The sequence below is a fragment of the Anoplolepis gracilipes genome, chromosome 12 (assembly GCF_047496725.1).
Source record: "Anoplolepis gracilipes chromosome 12, ASM4749672v1, whole genome shotgun sequence".
Classification (NCBI taxonomy): domain Eukaryota; kingdom Metazoa; phylum Arthropoda; class Insecta; order Hymenoptera; family Formicidae; genus Anoplolepis; species Anoplolepis gracilipes.
Genome location: NC_132981.1, coordinates 2,955,506 through 2,979,028, shown reverse-complemented (window position 1 = coordinate 2,979,028; position 23,523 = coordinate 2,955,506). Strand labels below are relative to the sequence as shown.

At 43.3% G+C, this 23,523-nt stretch overlaps 1 protein-coding gene across 5 annotated transcripts in view; it reads left to right on the top strand.

Moving 5' to 3' along the window:
• Positions 1–23,523, top strand: part of Eip93f (Ecdysone-induced protein 93F) — a 143,666-nt gene that overhangs the window by 57,161 nt on the left and 62,982 nt on the right. For 4 of the 5 annotated variants that reach the window (XM_072903794.1, XM_072903796.1, XM_072903795.1 and 1 more), the window contains exon 2: positions 20,078–21,345. The exons of the other annotated variant lie outside the window; for it this stretch is intronic. In XM_072903794.1, coding sequence (XP_072759895.1) covers positions 21,252–21,345 — 94 coding nt within the window. In that variant the 5' untranslated portion in view covers positions 20,078–21,251. The remainder of the gene's footprint in view (positions 1–20,077; positions 21,346–23,523) is intronic. 5 annotated transcript variants of the gene reach the window in all.

Genomic DNA, 23,523 nt, shown 5'->3' with positions numbered 1-23,523 from the left:
AAGAATTAGACAAGCGCACTTTTCGCAAAATTACCGAGCTCTGTAAGATTAATTTAATAAGGCTTAATTAAATTAATTTTATGAGGATTACAGAAGGAACTATTTCCCGTGCAGTTTTGCCGCAAGCGGATTCGTAGATGGGTCGTTAAGGTACATACGTACGATGTGTGTCTGTGTGTAAGGAAGTCACAGAGCGAGCGCACGGGAAAACGTACCGTCGATACGTTTCTTTATACACCTATACGCGCGGCCAGGTCAACGCCCTTTCACCTCCCGACGAGGCGGCGGAGGAAATATTAATTTCAAGATTTTTTGTCGACCTTTTCCTCGCTCCACCCTCGGAGCTCCCTTCTTCTTTCCTCCCGGCCCCACTCTCGACAATCCCAATACCCGACAAAAGCGGAAGCGAGGAAGAGCTCGCGCGGCCGGTCGGACCGGGGCATTAATTTGCAAAGTCGTAAACAAGACGGCGCGCTGTCGATACTTTTAATAAAATGCCAGCAATTAAATTGTGCGGGGACCAGTAATGGTCGGACGCAGTCGTGACGAGGGGAGGGGGACAGCAGAGGGCTAGGGAAAACGGAAGAAGAGGACGTTCGCGGGGGTGGTCGAGCGAGAGGCGGTCGGGTGAAAGGTAATATCGAACTCGTATTTTAGGTGGACGGTGATAGGAAAGAGAGGAAGAGGCGGACGAGAAGGACGAGGGGGAGAAGGAGGAGGAGGAAGAGGAGGAGGAGGAGGAGGAGCAGGGGGGGAGAAAGAGGTAGCGAACGCGGAGGATGAGAGGGAGAGGGTGGTGAAACGGGTGGCAAAGGCGAGCGGAGGAATCGAAGCTCTCTGACGGCGGGGGTGGGATCGGGCAGAAACGGGGAAAGAAACAAAAAGGAACTCGCGGGAACAAAAAGAAAGCCGCGTCTTTGGGGGGTGGTAGTGGTAGTTAACCCCCACCCTCTCTCGCGCGTACGGTCCGCGACAACCCTCCCACCTTGTGCCCTCTCTTTTCGTGCCCCCCCTCCCCCCTCTCCCCTTCTCTACCGCCACCGCCTTTCCAGCCTCCTCGTCCCATTTCCCTCTTCCTCCTCGGTTTCTCTCTCGTCTTCTCTCCGGCATCCTCCCCCTCTTCTTCTTCCCGTCTATATCTCCTCGTTTCTGAAATTTTTGAATATCCGATCAATAGGTAGCCGCTCTCGCGCTGGGAAAAAACCCTCTGGGTGGGGAGGCACCGAGATGAGTACCGTCGGAACCGCCGTCTCTCCGTCCCCTCCCCCTCCCCCTTCCCTCCCACCCCCCAACCGCTCCTCTATATCCGCGTTGTTTCAGACAAGGTTTATCCGTATTTCATCGCGAACGCGGCGGTGGCCGATGGCACACAGCGTGTCTTCGAATTAATTATTCGATATCCGCTCGTCGCTTTGAGCGTTTCGTTTTTGCATTCGGAAAATGCTGCTCGAATGCGAATCGCGAAGATATAACCTTGCCTTGCATTGGGGGGTTGCATACGTTACGTAATTACTCGTTACTTAACCCGCGCGGGAATATATGCGCGATTTCGTTCTATCGTCATCCGTATGAGAGAAATGTACGAGATGTATTTGAGAAAAAATGTATATACGTGCAAAAAAAATATATTAATCTTCTCTTTTAATACGAAACACACACACACACACACACACACACACGCACACACACAATTATGTACGGAATAGTCGAAACATGGCGAGTGTCGAGTGTTGTTCGATAAATTATTACAACGACTTGAGTTGCAATTTTTTCCCAATCAATTTGGTCCTCTCTTTCTCTCTCTCTCTCTCTCTCACTGTTGGAGATGTACAGGAGCTGAAATATTATTCAATTACGTCGCGATTCGTCGGATTAAATGACTCAAAATTTCGTATCTATCGTACACTTTTACGACACCTGTGGAACTTGCGAGTATCGATCCGCGCAATCAGCCATCAGTGCGCCTCTACTCTCTCTCTTTCTCTCTCTTTCTCTCTCTCGCAAACATGAATATATACACACATAACCCGTTCGGTACTTTGTACCGCGACTTCTTCAGGGGCGAGTTGCACGCGAAAACATTATTCATGAGCGAGTCTCTCGCAGCAAGTTGGCGTACATGCAGTATACACTCGGAATACATTGTACACCGCGCGAGGACGAATGTGTCTCAGAAAGAAAGAGAGAGAGAGAGAGAGAGGAATCCGCGAGTCCGATCGCGGTTAATGCGCTTGCACGTTTTCGTCCCCCCCTCGCTCCCCCCTCCCGGAACGGAATTTCCTCCTCGCGTCGGCGAATATTATTCATAAGAATGCGAAGTTCTCGGCCTGTGTGTCTGGTGAAACGACGCGCGAATATCGAAGTAACCACCTGTCACGCTTCCGAGATCGGGGCTCTAGAGCCAGCTACCTCGGGTCCTCTACGTCGCGTCGCGCACGTTTCACGACGCAGACAATATAATTCCACCGCCAGGTCGTTCGATCAATTCGCGGCTATAATCAAAATGCACCGCGGGTCTTAAAAGTATTGCTGGCTGACTGGCTAGCTAGCTTTTCGTGGGACAGATACCACGAGCCGGGAAATGCAGTGTGTATATCCCGTGACTGAACCCGCGGGCCGTTTCCGCGAATATATATATATAAATAATCGATGCGTAATGCTTTTCACCTTTGCATAGTTTAGTGTAGGGCCTAATGTGATACGTATCGAATCATTGTTTTTTTTTTTTCAATTCGTATCGAATTGTTTTTTTTTTTTTTTTTTTTTCTTTTTTTTAAACTAAATATCGAGAGTCGCACGCTCTTTTTTAATCGGTTTTATTTATTCAAGATCTTGCAACATAATAAATAGAGAAAGGGAGCTTTCGGGTATAAATATATGTTATATATTTTTCAACGTTTAAATCAATTGATTACGTAATCGCTCTTTCATTGCGATACTTTCAAAAATATAAACTGCTTGAAACAAGAGAAGGTAAAAATGAAAGACAGTGGTAATTATTGCCTCGAGATTAGATAGAAAGTCCCGATTTATTGCCGAATAATACACGATAATTTTGACAAGTACTCTATTTCAAGTATTCGGTCTCTCTCTTGTCACGAGACGTAAGATGCTGTATTGCACAACGAAAACGCGCGTCTCAAAACCTGTCCCGATGTATTCGCACGGAAGTATGCGCATTTTCATTTGCCAAAAACGCTAAGGGCGGAAGGTTTGCCACGAGCATAGGGTGCCAGAACGAGATGTTGCAGCGAGTGCATCGAGAGGATCTGAGGTGAAGGGGAGGGGACGCGACGCTTTTCATCGGCCCGCCATCCAGTCGTCTTCACGATGGGATTCACCTCGTTGTAGAAAAGAACGAAAGGGACGAGTGCCAGGGTGGCGGGGGGGGGGGAGGAAAGAGAGGAATACACTTCTATTTCGGAGCGTTTCATAATTGAGACCGCGCGTGCAGGCGGCGAGAGCGACGAGGGATCAATAGCATTTTTTTTTCGGGGTAGGAACCCAGACGCACGTACGTGTTCTCGTGGTGTGTAGGGGCCGTGCGGGGAGGTGCGGAGGATGCGACAGGAGCAGACGAGGGATACGGGCGGAGGGGGGAGCAGGGCGAACGAAGGGGTTCGCCGCTCGTGCGACACGTCAACGTGCGTGGCGCGACTCGTATAGCGACGGCAACGACGTGCGAAGAGGGTGCGCACACGTAGACAGCAGGGTAGGGACGCCGTGTGGGGATTTGGGGGGGAGGCACGGAAAGGGAGAGGGTGGTGGGTCGCCCAGGGAGGGCTTGCTTTTCGACAAAGAGGCGACGACGTTTTTTTATAATTGCGTTTTTAATTTGATGGATTCTTTGATGCGTTTCGTCGTCCTTTCTCCCCCGCGGCAAGGGAGTTAGCGGGCAAAGGAGCGAGTGAGAGGAAGCAGAGGAGAGACAGAGACAGAGAGAGAGAGAGAGAGAGAGAGAGAGAGAGAGAGAGAGAGAGAGAGCGCACGGTTGTGTGCACGCGCGTGCGAGCGAGTGTAAAAGGGGGTGGTGGAGGGTGAGAGAGAGAGAGAGAGAGAGAGAGAGAGAGAGAGGGAGAGAGAGAGAGGACGAGACTGAGACACACGACGAGAGAAGCTACGAGAGCTTTTCCCATGCTCGGTACACACCCCCGACACTCTCTCTTCTTCTCACCCTCCCTCCCTCCCTTTCCGCCGCTCTTCTCCCTCGCTCTTTCGCAATCTGTGTGACGCGTACATCTTTATCTCTCCATAGTACTGTCGTCGGCCGAGAAACAGTTTCCCTCTGTGTACGAGACCAACGTCGGTCATTGTCCGTCTCTCTCTCTCTCTCTCTCTCTCTCTCCCCGAAATGTCTCTACTTTTTAGAAAGAAAAGAAACACTTTTGAAAGACGCTTCTTAAAAAGGCTTTCCTTGAATGTATGATAAGATTAGGCTTCTATGATTCTCTCGGCTTTTCCGCTATTTTTAACACGTTACGTTTTGGATAAGAATTGTTTGACGTATTTCGAGATTTTTAAATTGCACAGTTTATATCTTTGTAGACAAGTTGCGTGCAGTAAATCTTTGAAACCTTGATTCATTTAAAATTTAAAATTGTTCCTTTATATTTGTAAGTTAATTCATTTGAAAAAATTAAACTTGTAAATATAAAAGATTTTTGCACTTAGCACATTGACTCTTTTGTAATATAATTTATTTAATCGCAGTACATATGTACATGCAATAGATGTATGCTTTGTATTTTAGTTTCTTATCGAACAAATGATTATGTTACAAAAAGGTATTGAATGTTCAAAGCATACGATTTGCATATATTTTTTTTTTCTCAATTAACATATTTCTGTACTCTCTTAATTTCAAAATAACTTTTTACGCATGTGTTGCGTTACATAGTCATTAATATAATATCCATGCATTTACGGAATATTATAAAGCGAATGATACGTATCGCGAAAGATTTATAAAATTCCGTAAAAAGTTACAACAATATCATATTATATCATTTAACGATATGAAAATGCGATATGTGTTATAAAAAAAAAAATATATATATATATATATGTATATATATTTGGTAGAAACAATAATTTTATATTCCAAAAAATTAATGGCACGGAAAAGAGAGCTACTAAACCGCACAAATAGCGCAATACGATAGCTTAATAAAAATCTCATTGACGCGAGTCCGAGTTGCTCGTGCGCTTTTCTCTCTCTCGTCAAATCATAATTAATTTCATCCGATGTGCATTATCCCGCGGCGCGTGCGTGCGCTTGTATTTTGCCGAACGACGTGTGTGCAGTTTCTGGCTCGTTTTCAAATTCTCTCTCGGATCGCGCGCGCGGCGGCGAGCGGGCAAGCGAGCGTGCGGGTGAAACGAAGCGATTTTTATTGCATTTCGCAACTCGGTACCGCGGCTGGAAATTGCGCCCAAACATTTTGTTTTACAGTGTTTTCACCGTCCCTCTTCCATTACTCTCTCTCCTCCTTTCTACCCTCATTCTTGTTCTCTCTTTCTCTTTCTCATTTTCTATTTCTCTCTTTCTCTCTGTCACCAACAGAGCAACCAACGCCTAAATGTCCATATTGCCACGCGACTTCTACGATACACATTTTGCGATGCTTTTATATTCGCGGTCCAATATATATATATATATATATATCATTTACATTCCCTTCCCCTATTGCCGTCATCGCGGTCATTGTGCGCTTTGCGATTGACTCGAAAATTAAAACAATTATATCGCGGCGGCGAGAACTTTTAATCCATTAGCGGTTCGAGCGCGAGTCATTTTTACGCGGGATTTGAATAAAATTCTGGTCATTGATATTTGCTTATCATTAGCGGCTACTTGATTCGAAGTATCCGTCCACGACCGAACGTGGCGATTCGTCAATATCGAAAAAATATCGACGTCGTGTTTTATGCGCTCGCGGATAAAGTGCAATCGAGTATCGGGCCGTTCGAGTCGTCGCTTCCTTCCTGAATGCGATTTCGATCGTATAACTAATATGGGATAATTATCAATAATTACAAGAGCGATATCTGCTGCAAGCCTTTCCTACGAAAACAATGGGCGGGTTAATGTTACGTAACGCGTATTGTTTAAAAAATATATATATACGAGCGCCTCGATATTTAATTTGTACTATTAGACGCTCGTCAATCAAAAATTTGCCAATATCCACGAGTTTGTGTGCATTGGTAAATTTATCCGCAATTTTCCATATCCGTACCGTCCGACGTTACGGAGGATATCGCGTTAAAATCGTTGCGCATTAATTTATCGCTGATTTCGTTTTTACTCTGAAAACAAGCCCGAGCGTAGATCGCCATTAAATTGTCATAAAAGTATCGATTGAATTTTAACAACGTGCCCGCTCACTGCGTTTTCATATCATCGTGAACGTTATCTTCTTCCACTTCCTCTCCAAGCTTGTTTACAACATATCAATAATAATATCAGTATCGTTGCAACAATTTTCTTTTAAATCTATTTAGGAAGCCTTCCATAGAAAAACTAATAAACTTGGATAAATATCTACAACACTGACAGCAGCGTGTATTCTTCTACAATAGTTTTAAAGCGTTTTACTTCCACAAATCCCTCCCTCGGGTTTATTTTATTTTTTTTTCGTTGCAAGAAAAAGATTACTACAATTTTATCATGGATTAAATTTGCATATATATATATATATATATATATATATATATATATATATATATATATATATATATGTAGGAAACATTAATGTCAAAATTTCAGGTTTTCTATTAAATAAAAAGAATTATTTATAAAATTAAATATCTATAATTTATTTTAAAATAAATACGTTAAATTAATTTTTATAAGCCAGATATGGCTAGTAAAATTCACGTATACAACGCTTTCGTACGAGCCTAAATTTTGCATCACGCGTCACGCGGGGAAGAAAGTGGCGTCTGAAGTATTAGGGACGTATCTCCCTTTTAATGCCGCGACGCGACAGTATTCCTGTAAGAGTCGACCTAGAGTTAATAATTTGCAAGAAAGACGAAGAAAAAAAAAGGGGGGTTGAAAGGGACGGAAAGTGGGAGCCTAAATTTACTAGACACCCAAAGTATAGTCATGCGAGCGTATATAGAAGCAGAGGAAGGAGTGAATAATAGAGAAAGACAGAGAGAGAGAGAGAGAGAGAGAGAGAGAGAGAGAGAGAGAGAGAGAGAGAGAGAGAGAGAGAGAGAGAGAGAGCGAGCGAGAGAGAGAGAGAGAGAGAGAGAGAGAGAGAGAGAGAGAGAGAGAGAGAGAGAGAGAGAGAGAGAGAGAGAGAGAGAGAGAGAGAGAGAGAGAGAGAGAGAGAGAGAGAGAGAGAGAGAGAGAGCGAGCGAGCGAGCGAGCGAGCGAGCGAGCGAGAGAGAGAGAGAGAGAGAGAGAGAGAGAGAGAGAGAGAGAGAGAGAGAGAGAGAGAGAGAGAGAGAGAGAGAGAGAGAGAGAGAGAGAGAGAGAGAGAGAGAGAGAGAGAGAGAGAGAGAGAGAGAGAGAGAGAGAGAGAGAGAGAGAGAGAGAGAGAGAGAGAGAGAGAGAGAGAGAGAGAGAGAGAGAGAGAGAGAGAGAGAGAGAGAGAGAGAGAGAGAGAGAGAGAGAGAGAGAGAGAGAGAGAGAGAGAGAGAGAGGATATCAGAGCCTGGGAGTAGGTCGGAGGAAACTCTGTGCATTGGCGGTGGTTTAGGGTGGCAAAAGGAGGACAGAGGGTGGTGGTAGTCGAGGATGAAAGGAGGAAGGGGGTGAGGAACGAACTGTTGCTTCCCGAGCCGTGCCACGTTGAGTTGCTTCCAGAGTGCAGGATTCTCGAGAGTCTCGAAACAGGATTTAAGCCTCTTTACCATCCGCGAAGGCTATCGTTTCCTAAATATTCCACGGCAATTTTCCACAAGACGTCCCTCGGCTACGTAATCACCCCGTGTCATCTTGATTTTAAATCTTTCCTATATATATAGGGATATATTAAGATTTACTGTTAGATCAATAATTTTAAATCAAGATCGCTTCGACCTGGCCTTACTTTGTGATTTATATAACTGATTATTGTTGACTGCAATGACATGATTACTCACGATATGAAATTATATGAAATTAAAGTTATATTGATCGTATCTTCATAAAGTATACGTGTAGAATTACACAAAATTATCGTATACAGAAGAAAAATTTAACATACCGTTCTGTCTTTACAATTAGTACAATTAAAAAAGTATAAGGTAATTAATTCGCAATTTGACGATTGAAACGTCGTGCAAACTCACCATAAATAGACAGTCGAATATGTGCGGTAGGGAAAGCTATGTGAAGTGAAACAGACGTCGAGGCGGAGAGACAACACTGACATCAACTGGCAGTCGGTCAATTGCTATGAATTATCCGGACGATCCTCTGTTACTCAAGAGAGTAACAGAGTAAGAAAGGAGAGACACAAGTGCGAGAGAGGAGGGGAGAAGGGAGTAGGGTAACCTTCTTCTTTTCTGCTCCCTGTCACTGACCCGGGATTCTCTTTCTCTGTGAACGATACGCTACGTGCGCTACGCATCGCGTCGAGAAACTCCGTAGACGTCGTACGACGTTACATTTTCTTAAAGAAGATAGTCACGCATCGCTGTAAAGTACACATATTCAAAGGTAGAGAGGGATATTAAAATTCATAGACGAACGTATATACAGGGTAAAAAAATTGTCCACGTGTTAAAATTTTCTCGTGTCATCACGTTTTGATTACTACTTTAATGTAAAATTAACATACAGCTGATGCGTTATTATTTTTATAACATTTTCATGTGTTGCATTTATGTCAGTTTTATAACTTACACTTTGTGTTGTTGTCTCTTAGAAACGGAATATTATTTTATATTTTTAACGCATCATTAACAATCCTTTCAAACAATCGACATATTTCAAAGTCTATGAATCATGAACTTTCAAATGTTCTTTATCAACATTTCTTACGCGAGTTATTGTTACTACTCTTTCATGTAGTTTTTAATTAATTTGTCTATATTATTTTTACATCACACTTAAAGTTACAATAACAAAAATAAATGTAAAGTTTTGTGACAATTGCTTAATATTATATTTCTAGTTTATCACTGTCACAATAAGTAACACATAATCAATGAGTTAAGAGTTTATGAGTGGACTTTCTGCGACATACAAAAAATGTTGAAATAAGCATTATATTTTTTACTGTGTACAGAGAGGGATATTAAATTTCGAGATACCTATATTTTTTTGCAATACACACGAGACACAATTTATATTATTTATCCTCAATCTAATAAATTGTATTTTTTTGAGAGAAAAAACAGAGTGTCTACTGCCTGGAAAAACACGAAAAACTTGGAAATTTCACGAGTTTCTTTTTTGTATCTGAAAAAATGAGAGAATTCTTATGGAATTTTATTAGGATTCACAGGAAATTTTTTCAAAAATTCTTTGATAATTTTACTCTCATATTAGAAACAATATCAACTAGCTAAGCCAATTATGTTTAAAATATATTATAAATATATATCTATTTTTGTTTACATATTCTATATCTTAACAAATTATTGAAAATATGCAGTATGTATTCTTTGTAATTTTTAACGATAAAGAAATGACATTTTATGTAAATGAAAAATGTTTATCTTATGAAAGTTATTCATTCTTTTAAAGTATATTTACAAATTTAACACTTGAAACTTAAAAAGCTTTGCGTTTTTTCTTTATGAGTGAAAAATGCATTAACAATTTATTTTAGAGAAAGTTGTCTAAAAAATCTATAAAATATTTAATTAATTTTTTACTTGAAATCTTGAACAAAATATTAGAAGGTCAGTCATTGTTTGAGAAATTTTTTTACAAGATTTGATTAGATATCTTGAAAAGGGATCGCTAATTTTTAAATAACTTATAATACCTTCTGCTATTAATCAGACTCGAAAAAAAAATATCTGAGCAAGACAGCTTGCGAAATGGCAATCGTGTGGAGACCTTATCTAGCGTCTGTCGCGGAACAGAATGTGTATCTCTGATCGTGGAAAATCGATTCGAAACCTCGGGATCTTGGATCAATTGGTCTTCTCTCGATATCGTCCCGAACGCGATTCTTATCGCGGCGATGCTACGACGGTTCTGCCTTTGGCAACAAGTTGCACCAGTGACCCCGGTCCCGGCTATAGAATACCTTTGTAAATACTCGGTGCTCTCGTGCCTCTTAGAAATCCTTTGAGATTTTCTCGCGAAGCTGAGCAGCATCGTAGCAATATTGCAAGTGTACCGTGCGCGCAACTTTAGTGCCACGATATTTATTCCGGTGATGCAACAGCGTCCTCGTTGTATTTGCAATATTAACGACCGGCGTTGGTTGCACCAATGTGGTTAACTCTAGCTAAATAAGTTTTTCTTCTCTATATCTACGTTACGTAGAAGATAACTCTATATAATCAATAGAAAGAGACTCGTATTATTGACTCTCAGATGTTCGATAAATGTAGCCTGAAATTAATTGCAGATTTATGTAATTGAAAAAAAAAATGTATGTGTGTAAATGACGTGAAATTACATTTTGTAATGTTTATTTATTAGTCAAACAGTCTAGGTCGAGAAGTTTAGTGCGAACGCGACATCGATCCGAGAAGTTTTAAGTGCGACAACGATATAGATTTGTAACTGAAAATATTTATAAAAAAAAAAAACTTCAACAAGTGCAGTCACAAGAATTGTTGCTTATAAGGAAAAATGTTTTATTTTACTCACGAAAGGAACTAAGGGAGTGACTTTAATGAAAATAAAAATCGAATTTATATATCTTCTCACAATTTACATGATTAGTATATACGCATTAAAAATTTCATTACGGTTAATTAAAAATGATTATGATCATGAATCATAAAGTAATTACGATACACATAAATGTAATAACGTTGTAAACAAAAGCTCAGACGAATAAGTTTAAATGAAATGACATAGATTGTCTGTTATCGATCGAAAAGTATATGTACGATCCTTTGTACGTAACTTACATAGAATTTCACTTAGACAGATAGCTTCACTATGGCATGCAGCAAGGGCAAATAAATAGTAACAGAAGGGTAAAACACCTCGTGTCGGCCATTGAGAGGCTGAACTAATCCGTATAATATCGCTCGTTTCGCGAGGTTCTCCACGCTTCCTCGCGTAACAAAGGCTAAAAGGGGTAAGTGAGCTTCGCTAATGGCGCGAGGGTTCGCCAAAGCCGACCGACCTCACCCTCTCTCGCTCGACATTCGGTTTGATAACCGTAATCTTTTTCCTCTCACTTTCGAGCCTTCGTCGCGACGTATAGCATCAAAGAGCCAATATGGATTTAAAGATGTGCGGAGAAATACGTTTGAGTGTATCACTGAATCTTACAATTGGTTGACTGGGAAGGTTGGTACTTTGTGACAAGCTGGTAGATTGTCATTATCTCTACCGTGGAAACAATTAAGAAAAATTTTTCTGTTATTAATACAATTATCTTTCACACTTGAAAATGGATATACGATTAATTTTAAGCAATTAGATACGTTGTAGAGTGATATTTTCGAATGTAATAATCCAGAGTAGAGGATATAAAAAGAGGTTGCGGAAAAGAAAGAGACACGCAGGTATACGTGTGCTGAGCTCGGACCAGAGGTTAGCGTCAGGAATATGAGGAGGCGCGGATGAAAGAAGAGAAAAAGCGCGAGACGACGAAAGGATGAGAGAGCGAAAGAGAGAGAGAGAAACATGCAGGAGTACCATATCAAAGGGGTGGCGCCGTTAAGGGAGACGAAGGTGGAGGAGCACGGTGGGAGACGCGGACGGAGAAGGAGAGGAAGGACGTAAAACAAAGTAACGACGAAATGCACTTCCCCCCGGTTTCATCCCCCTCGGCCACCCTCAGCGCCCACTCGGCGTTCACCCGGAGGGAAACGTCGAACGAAACGTTAAAAACTGGGGGGGAGGAAGAGGAATGAGAGGACGGGGCGAGGATGAGAGGGAGGAGGGGTGAGGGGGCGTGCTAGGTGGTGGCTCGTCGGTTCGTGGGGCCCCCGTGGAGGCGCGAGGCGGAGGTCGGATGAGAGGGTGGGTTTGCTGTGGCAGGCGGGCCACCCTGGAAGGTTGGCGGGAGGTTATGACAGCCGAGGTATTGAGCGGATCCTTCGTTAAAAAAACGAGAAGCACCGCGCTGAGGCGTGCGGCAGGGAGAAAGAGACGGCAGAAAGGGAGAGTGAGCGAGAGAGGGAGCGAGCAAAGGGAGAAGAGCGACGGCGAGGTGGCAACGGGAGAAAGACGGAGGGAAGAGAAAGAGGTTGTGCTGCCAGGAGTGGAGATGGGGGATGGAGTGAGTGCACGGCTGCTGCCGCCGCCGCCGCCGCCACCGCCGTTGCCGCCGCCGCCGCCGCCGCCGTTGCTGTTGCCGTTGCCGTTGCCGTTGCTAGAGGCGGCAGTAGTGGTGGTCCAAGGGGTGAGACCAAGTAACCGAATCCAACGCACCCTTGCTTCGCGCCCATCGCCACCCCCAGCGGGGAAAAAAACGGAGCGCACGGATCTCTCCCCTACTTCTCTTCGTTCTCTCGCTCTCCTCGACCGCCCCCGACTGCTCTTCCTGGAACAGTTATACTATCGTCTTCCTCTTTCTTTCTTTTTCTCCCTTTCTCTCTCTCTCTCTCTCTCTCTCTCTCTCTCTCTTTCTTTCTTTCTTTTTCTCTGGCCGTTCGAGGCCGCTCTATCTTGTTTGCTCATCGACGGGTTCCTTCCGTCTCTGAAAAATATTTTGATGTGTCTGGATAATGCTGGCTATGGCTGGTGATGATGCAACCTGGCTACGAATCGAACGGTACAAAAGGTGGAGACCTCCCGGCGCGACTCTTGATTACTATTTTAATTCCATCGACGTGCCGCAGAGAAATGCGTCCGACGCTAATTAATTCTCTCCCGTGGGTCCGCGAAATTTGCAACTACCTCTTGGGAGAGAGAGAGAGAGAAAGAGAGAAAGAGAGAGAGAGAGAGACAGCGAAAGAGGGAGAGTCCGCGATTACCGTGCGGAAACTTGCTGACCGTGGATATTAAACTTCAACGTCGGGCCGTCGTCTTCGATGCCCGCGAGCCGTATCGCGCCTCGATCAAAGGGCTCTTAATTGAAAGAAACGCAGGAAGCAATTTCGCGAGTCAATAAGACCATGGAAGAGTACGAGGATACTGCGCCACCGGCGTTTTTCTCGTTCTTTTTCAAACTCCAATCTTTCGTGAAATTCAGTACCAATTTAAATACGAAATAGGGATGCTAATCACGATACTTTGATATATTTTAGCATCAATATTTTGAGTTACTTTGGGAGGGTATTACAATTTTACCTGACATTATAACAGCTTAAGAGAAAAATCTGTCGTTACTGTTTGTGTTTTTTGTTATTTATTTTTTACATAAATTCATCTTTATGCATATTGTTTTAAGCGATTTTGATTCGATCGTTGGCTTAAATTGGCTTAATTTCAAATCGGTTAATTTACAATCTAACCGAGAGAAATGCAATAATAATTTATAATCGCAAATAATGATTATGTCTTTTTAATTTTTTAATTTTATATTTTTCAAAAATTAATTATATATATATATATATATATATTTAAAAAATATATATCATGAAAATTGTTGCTTTTACTAAATATATAGCAAAATTCTCAAGATTGTTTGAAGCGGAAATCTACCGCAATTAAGAGTAATTTTCAAATTGGCAATCTGACGTGATGTTTGAGTAAGCGAAAAGTAAAATACGAGGACGGACCGAGTCGGTGAGACGTGGGGTGAGCCATTGGTAGGAGGTGAAGGGGAAGGTCGATGGGAATCGAGAGTTCGTTTGTTCGTCGCGCAATGGAAATGCACGTTGCTGGACAACGGAACGACGGAAGGGAGGGAGACGTGTGCATGGGGCGCTTTCCGGATTTGCGTAATGGGAAAATCGATTAGGGGCCGAGCGAGCAGACTAAGGCGGCCGGCCAAGGTGTCGCGAATACGTTGCGTGAGCGCGCAAGGACTGTCCTGGGTCCTTCAGCTCGATTTAGCTGCACGTCGGAAGCTACTCCTCGAGGAGACGAGAGAATAATCGAGCTAATCGACGGACTTACAATTAGATCTATCTAATTATTTTAGATATTGTTGGATTGATTATAAAATTTCTTGGCTTTTTTCTTTTTCCCCCCCCCCCCCCCCATATATGACTCTCGTGAAAATTAAAAAATTCCTCATCCTTTTGATCAATTTCGAGATATTTAGGCGCGTAAAATAGAGCTGTTGTGTCTCGACACGTTCGCGTTACGCAAGGATACGCGCGTCATCGGAATCGAGTATTTGAGATGCCGTCGCGTTTCTCGTTGGTATTCGTGAGAATCGTAGAAATAATATTTACATATTCATAGTAGTAGCGCGCGAGTAACATACGAGCGTTTGTAGATTCTATTCTATTCGGATTGTGCGCGAGATTACTCGCGTTGCGTTTCTTATCGGTGACTTCCGATGACTCGGTATAGTTTCATAAGAGAAGAACAGTGCTTTGCGATAACAGCTGAATCGTGGCTCTATTTACACGCGCGGAATCGATGTGCATGGAGAAAATTTTATTAAGATTTATCATTTTATTACTAGAATAGAAAAAAGATGCAACACATTAGATATATTTCATTTTTATATATTATTATGCATTTATGCGATATCTCATTAGGTTTTAATATTATTCACTGATAAAATTAGACATTTAAATTTATTATTTTATTATATATGTATATTTTTGTTTTATTTCTTATATATCTATGTATATATATATATATTTGTTTTTTATTATTTTTCTTAGTTTTTATTATATTTTCATATTATTCATTTATAAAAAATAAATCAAGTATAAATCACATTTTTATATTTCTTCGAAAAAGCAGAATTGCGCATCCCGTTGAAATTTTGTTTCTGGTTCACATTTCTAGTTGCTTCTTCAAAACATGTAGAAGAAGAAACGATGCGTAAAATCATAGACATGTAGATATGTACAAAGTTGATGCATGCCGTGTAGCTCAATTATTTTGCGGAAATTTGATCTTTCACCATCTCAAAGGATCTCGTTTAGTTAGTTTGCCGGGTGTATGAGTATTATCGAGTAGTTAGGTGGAAGTTCTCCGGTGTTCTTTGCAACCGGCATTCCACAATGACTCACGTCGTTACTTAGTGACATTCTATGCTAAATCGATTCGCGAAACAGCGCGGACGTTATATGTATAGCGCAGACTTGCATATACTAAGGTCCCTCGATAATTAAACGACCGCGTTTAATTTTCACCTACTCAAACTTTAAGTAAACATTTTAACGGAGTTTCAAATGAAATATCAGAATATATGTAATAATGTAATAGACTTTAGATTTAGCGTGTGTGATTGTAAATTATTTTAATTTACTGCATATTTTCTCTATTTATTCATTTTAATTTCTTTTACTTCAATTTTATTCTCAACAATTTTTTTACACAAGAGAATTTAATTAATATGAATTATTCATAATACGTATTATGACTAAAATTTGAAGAAATTTTCGACTTGGCTCGCATTGAAAATGCATTTGACGTGTGTGTGTGTGTGTACTACAGTCGACGAAAGAGTACATACATTTAAAAGTCAACCCAAAAAGGCTGACACGTAGACTTGATTGATTAATATTAGATTCCGTCTTCGTGTGTGATCGAGCGATTCTAAGGCGCGCATACCACGACGGATGGGCATACAAAATTGTGCACATACACCTTTCTCAAAGGCATTAGGTATCGACAAACAGTTTGCAACAGTCGCGATGACGTCGCGATCGCCTCTCGAGCACGCGTGTGCACGTGCATGGCTCGCAATGTGCATAAAGATATCGGCGTTTTTCGTTACCTTCCGGCAATGGATCGATATGCGCTCTTCTCGAATTCGAATATTCATCGCGCGACATTCCAATCGATATTACATAGAGTGCTTTTTGAGACTGAGCCATTGGCGGCGAGTATCTTCGATGAGCATCTTCCATCATCGAAAAGTTTGCGAAAGTTCAATAACGATGCGATATAGAGATGCAGAGAGACATACTCGTGCTATAGGATAAAAAGAATTTGACGTCGCGAGTTTCGAACGAAATTGCAGGACAATTTTTATCCTTATTTCTTGATTAACTGTATGTAAATTAATTATACATGCTGCTTGAATTTTGCGAATAAGATTTAATTGACGTGAATCTTATACAGGGATCTTGTATAATAATTAAAATTCCTCATGAAAGAATGCATGTAAGTTTGCTCGATTGAGATATAGGATATTTCCAAGTATTTGTTTTCTACTTTTTCATATATAAGCTTGCTCGATAAGTTGAGGATCTATAAATATATAGTGACCGAAGTGTAACATGTTCAAGGATATTGGAGGCTGCGTGCGACGGAAAAATGCTCTCGATAATTGTTTTTGAGAAATCTTTTGAATGTTGTACATATATAAAATTATTTTATACATTGTCCAGTTTAAACTAGCTCGATGAAATATTATATGTACATAGAAAGAAATTAATTTTTAATTTACGTTCAATTTACGACGTCAACTATCCTCACATGCCATGACAATAATAAAATTATTTATATCAAATTTTATAAAAAATACTAATATATATATATATATCAATATTATTAATATTAAAAATATTGAAAAATATTATTTATTACATGATATTAAAGATACTTTCTTGTGGGAGAATTCAACTTTTAACTTATGATATCAAGGTCATGAAAAGCTCTCTTCAAATTATCCAATCGATGGGTGGCAGGAGGTAATGATACCTAATTCCGAGATTAAAATAATTCCGGTCATTTCGGAAGGGCTTAATAACGTCGTCGGGAGTATATCATTCCTATATACATCGTGACGAAAGCAAATCGTAACGCGAGCGAAGAAGATAGCGAAGCGCGTCTGCCGCAAGTTCTATAATGGGTGCAATCGACAAAAAAGTTGCATGTGCTCGCATGCGGTCGTAAGTAGCGGGGAGCGACTAATTGCCAAGGTAACGGAAGCTCCTAGTGTCGCATCCTCATCAACCGTGGCTGAATGACGTCGTCGACGGACGGGGAGAGCTCGAGAGCACCCGGTATGCATTTGCACACTGCATGGGGCGGTGTGTATGTGCACAAGCCTCGAAAGCCCGGCGCGTTTCATCGATATCGCTCGCATAGGCTTAGCTAGAACGGGCATCGAATCGATCTTATACCGTCAGCGGTATCGCCGAGTTAACCCGGACTGCGAACCACGAAGAGACGCGGGTACACACGCGCGCGCGAGCGGAATATATTGATATTCGAAGGGATCAAATGCTTTTAAGGATCTTGTTGCATCTTGTGGTGCATCCATGAAAATTGACGTGCATATGTATGCTCTTTGCTTTCCTTAAACGGACGCAATATGATTAATACAAGTATCTTGTTCAGAGAGTAAGTATGCACTCGTTAGAAAAACATGGAAAACCTGGAATTTTTGTACCTGGAGAACTCGGAGAATTCTCGTGGAATTATATGTATATTGGGATTTAAAAAAAAATGTTCTTTTTAATTATTTTGATCTTATATATATATATATCTTTGTTTATATATTCAATTCTTTACAAAATATTGAATATGCAGTATATATTCTTTACTTTAATTTTTAGTGATAAAAAAAAAATGAAAATGTTATGAAAGTTAAATTTAGCTTAACGAAAGTTATACAAAATTTCAACAAAAAGATTTATGATATTCTCTTCACCTGGAATTTTGAGCAAAAATATCTAGAAGATTTAGGGAAGTTTCACCAGAGAATTTTTTTACAAGATTTGAATAAACATTCTGTTTGATTGTAAGACGCAAATAAGATAATCACATGTGACCTTAAGCAAATATGCAAAGCTCTTTCGAAAATCTCTCGAGAAATGTGTCGATATTAAATTTTTATTTTTAATATTTTACAAAAATATATTTCGCTCAAATAAATCATATCTTATTCTAGAACAGTAAGAGAATATTTGCGATATGATTTTTTTCATGGACCACATGGGTTCTTATCTCGAGATAAAGTCGTGACGAGTTAATATAGCGTTGCAAAATTGTCGTTGAAATTATATGCGAATTTTTTCGCGAAAACGCGATCGAATCAAAGTCAGGTACGCGAACAGTGAATTTACGGCGATGGGGGTGAGGAAAGGGTTCGGGGGTGCACGACCAGGCATAAAATATGCAATATTCTTCTTCCGGACAGTCGCGAAGTCGGCGGTACGTATGTGTGTGTGTGTGTGTGTGTGTATGTGTGTATATATACCGGTCGACACACACTCTTTTCGCGGTCTTCGGTATAAGTAAATTGCACCTGTGCGAAAGAAAGAGATGTTTGGTATACACGCACATACACTCGTGTCTCGTCACGTGACCGTCGCCTCGTGGGTGAGCGTGTCCTCGTACTTGTTTCTCATTATTGTGCGCGACGTAGAGTATAATTTTGCTTTGGGTCAACTGACCGCTGGAAACGCGGACAAACCGACCGGAGGGAATAAGTGCCCCTTCACGATGGCATCTTCCTCGTTTTATCGTTAATCTTTCAGAGTGCGCTACGTATATTTTCCTTATTAATTAACAAAGTCGCGAGTGCATCGTGTGACTTTAAACGATGTCGAAATCTTAATTCAGCTCTTCTCTTCTTTAATCCAGTCTTGGCGATTAATTTGTAGAAAAGGTGATTACAAACTCCACTCATTTTTTTTTTACATACGTACACACGTCTGTAAGTAGGAAATATTAATTGAAGTAATTGAAGATTTAAGATCAATTTGTATTTGTATGTCGGGGACGATCGATAATCTGTTGTTTTTTTTTTTTTTTTTTTTTTTGCATTTTCATAAATAAAAGATATTTTGAGACAAGAACATTTCTTTATCTCTTCGAGCATTCGCAGAATAACGGCAGTTTAATGAAATCAACGAGAGTGTCGGAACAGAAGGAAAAAGAAATAACTAGCTAATTAGGTGATGTTTGGTCTTTGAGAGAGCCGAGACAAACTTAGGCGCGCGCGCTAGGGCGGATGTCTCGGCAACGGAGGCGATGGAGTGGCGGAGTTTCGCGATGAACTCAAGAGAGAATCGGGAATGGGGGGAAGGGGGTCGAAGGTGGCCAGCAACGGTGGGTTAAGAGGGGCGGATGGCGCAAGGATGGAGACCACTGCCGCCGAGACGAAAGGAGGCGAGAAAGAGAGAGAGAGAGAGAGAGAAGGAGAGAGGAGGTTGTAGGCCGCGAGAGGAGGACAGGGCGAAGGACGAGGTGTCCGCGGGGGCGGATGAAAGGACGCTTACCAGCTACTACCTATTGATCGCCAATTCTTTTTCTCTTGTTGCATATTAGGCGCACTCTTCCTTCTTTCTCCTTCTCCGTCTCTCTCCTTCTTTCGGGCTCCCGCCCGATTTCTCTCTCTCCCTTCGGTGCGCTCTCTCAGCCCCCTACCCTCCCTCCCCGTCGCGTCTCGCAGCCAACCTGCCCCCTCGCGGACGTAGAACGCGCGAATCCGCCCCTATAACCACCCTCCCGCGTTACTCCCCTTCCTCATTCTCTTCCTCCTCCTGTGCCTCCTCTACTTCTCTGCTCGTGTCGCGCGAGAGAGTGCAGGCTGTCCCTACCACTCATCTACAACCTACACCGCCGGCCCTGACGCTCTTCTTACCGGCAATGTTTCATTTCGAGCAGCAGCAGTATCTTTCCTGGTGGGGCCGGTGGCCGCCACTTAAACTTTTTGCACGCAGGTGCGACGAAATGGCAATATCTCGTCCTAGTTGTACACAAAACAGGCAAAACTTATGCATGCGAAGTTAAATAGGAGCGTAAGAAGTTTAACTTCTCAAGTCTTCTAAGAATTCAAATATCTAATATGATACACGGCGTTTTAAAAAGAGACAGACATAATTAGCTCTAAGATGCGAGCGAGATTTGATTGGTCTATCTACATCACAGACGTTCTGATCGAGCGCGATCTTGTTTCTGTTTCAGATAGCAACCGACGATTTGCCACGAGTGTCCTCGCGCGAAAGGCGCAAGGAGCCTGCGGAGATCGGAGAAAGGAAGATTCGACGGAAGAAACAAGGAAGAGAAGGTCCGTGCGAGAAGGCTCGGAAAGAGGAGGGAGGGAGGGTAGTAAGATAGGGTGACAGAGAAAGAGAGAGAGAGAGAGAGAGATAGACGCGCCGCCGGCGACAGACTGCACTCTCGTGACGCTCAGGGCGCAAGCGTGCACGTGTGTTGTGCGTTTCCGTGTCCTAACCCTGTCCCGCTACCTGGGAGGAGTAGCGTGGTCGTCATCCCTCCGCGGCTACATCCCCACCTACTCGCCGCCGTTGCCGTCGTTGCCGCCACCGATACCGCCGCCACCGCCAGCGACACCGACGCCGACGCCGCCGTCGTCGGCTCGCCATCCCTCCGACGCTCGCGGACGAGCGTTGCACCGCGTCACGGCCGACGAAACGACGGCGACGACGACGACAACGACGACAACGACGACGACGACGAGGACGACGACGACGACGACGACGACGACGACGACGACGACGACGACGATAGGGTCGCCACTGTTGTTGCCAGAACTAGAGGAACCGCAACTGTCGTCACACGTGGGGCTTTCAACGATAACGACAACAACAACGACGACGACGACGACCACCGCCACGGTGTCTTCGGTTGTTCTTGCCGACGCGATACGTCACGCGTGACGTTGCACAACCGGCAGCGCGCACGTTAGCGCGGTGACGTGTACACGCGCGCTACCCTTCTCCCTCACGCACGTCTCACGTTCGCGGCGCGCGTTGAAAGACAAGAGAAACGTCGGCGGCGGAGGAGCAGAGGGAAAGAAGAGAGGGAGGTTCGACGTGGAGGGAGCGACTAGAGGAGAAGGAGGGAGGAAATCGGAAAGAGAGACGCGGAAGGGAAACTAGGGCCGTAGGGGTAGAAGGGGTAGAGGGGAAGTGGTGGTGGTGAGCAAGAAAGAGGAGGAGGAGGAGGAGGAGGTAACGGGAGAAACGACGACGAGGACGACAACGGCGACGACGACGACGACGAGGAGGACGGTGGAGCGCCGAGGGCGGTGGAGGGGGTGGACATCCACGCGGGAACACGAGGCAGGCGCACCCGGCCGGCACGCGCACACACATCCTAAGATGTGATTTCAAAAATGGCGGATTGCCCCTATGCCCGCTGCATACAGGAACGCACACACATCCGACGGGAGCTGCTGCGATGGAGAAAGACTATGGTCTTCGTAGTCGGTGAGTAAAGAGTCATGTCGCGTTCCTTCGTCACGAGAGGAATTTTGACGTTTCTAACGTCATACTTGCATGTGGTAGTGGAATGTATATACATATATATATATATATATATATATATATATATATTTATATACACGTACACATCGCATCGCGTGCGTATGACGCGTGAGAAAATCGTCCTCGCGGGAATACACGCGTGCACCAGCATGCGCGGCAACTGCTCACGCGCGCGCAAGAGAGGCGTGTCACCAGCTTGTTGCGTGGGTGTACATATATATGTGTGTGTGTGTGTGTGTTGCGATATAAAAGTTATATATATATATATATATATATATATATAAATTGGAGAGTCTGTAGAGATGTGTGTACGTTTGCCTACATTCCGTATGGCGAGTGTGTATGTGTGTGTGTGAGTATAGTGTAGGAGCGGGTTCTTTATCAGTGTGCGAACGTGAAGAGCGAGCAAGAGAGATCAAGAGAGAAAGAGAGACGGAATGGGGAGGAAAAGTGAGAGAGGGTGAGAGAGAGAGAGAGAGAGAGAGAGAGAGAGAGAGAGAGAAAGAGAGAGAGGGAGAGAGAGAGAGAGAGAGAAAGAGAAAACACGCTGGTGGTTGAGACCTGTTGCGAACCGAAACGCCGAATCCTGGCTGACTATGTGCCAGGCGTGACTCCTACTCGCGCCTGCACGTTCAACAGGGTGGTACCACGTTGCCGGAAAATCCGATAATATTCTGTGAGTAGTTTCCCGTGCGGTTTCAAGTTTTCGTGCGTGCATTTTGGTTGAGAAACTGTCATCCGTACTCATCGAACCATCTGTATACACGAGGGAGAGATATACGAATACGATTTTTTTACATTTTTCAACGTCTTATTAAAAATATAACGATCGCATTATATAATTAAATGACGTGTAACGTGATTTACGGGAGGGTGCGCAATTTAAATTATCACAAGTATATTTTCTGTACATTATTTATTATTATGCTTGACAAAGTTTATTCAATGGCTAGTAACTTTCAATAAATTTGGTGGATGATTCAAGAGACATCTTGTATATGCGAATATTAATAATTACTCCTTTCTCCGAGAATGGTAATCGATAGAGCCGGTCTATATATAAAGATTAAAATTCACACATTCTAACGGCGTTCAATATATCCGTCCGATTCATCTCATATCGAGGACAAACTTAGCAACAGAAAAATATAAAAATGTAACAGTTAGAGCTAAAGGTTACACGATCAAAGACCGTTTCGTTGAAACTCCGTTCAAGATTCGACCGGGGGTTTAATCAAAAGATTGAAATTCGAGAGAGGAGATTATGGTAGGAAGAAGAAAAGAATTTGGCGTCGCGCGCGTGCAATTTCCTGTATAGATGAAGAGGGTGGCGAAATCGCGCGAGACGAGAGCTCCATCACGACCCTTCCGCGTCGACGGCGCTAACCCCTCGGTTAGGTTCGGCGTCGCCGAGGGGGTAGGTAACACACAGGCGGGTAGAAAATACTGCACAAGCTGCGTGCCTTGACCACAGACAACCCCGAGGAAGGCGATCCCAGAGCCGCCGCCCGAAACCTTCTTTTCTTCTTCTTACGGCTTTCCGTCCTCGTCTCTCTCTCCCCTACGGCCTCTCCCTATCCTCCCTCCCTCCCCCGACGTCGTCGTCGTCATCGTCGTCGTCGTCGTCGTCGTCGCCGCGTTTCTCCCCACCATCGTTTCTCCCCGACTTCCCCTTCTTCGCCTTTCGGTTAGTTCGTCAAGGGGCGAGAGCTCCGGTACTACTCGCGGAAGGCACGTTTCCGCACGCGTCGGTGTTGCGTGCACTCGCCGTTACGCTTCTTCCTCCACTTTTGTGACCTCTCCCGTCTCTCGCGCCCTCAATCGCGTCCCCTCCCTCTCCCCTATCCCCTCTATCTCCCCTCCTTCCCGTCGCCGTCGTCCCTGCCGCCACCTCTCGCTCTCTCTCGCGTCGCTCCTCATTTCGGAACGCAGCTGCCGCTGGTGGTCGAGAAATTTTCGCGAATCCTTCCTCGAGACACCCTCTCACCCCTTCCTTCCTGCTCGTTCCTCTCTCCGTCGACCCCCTTCCTTCTTTTTCATTCCGTATCTCATCTCTTCTCGTTCCCTTCGTGGGCGAAAAGGTCCTAAAAAAACGGAGGCCGACAGTGGAAGTTCGACGGT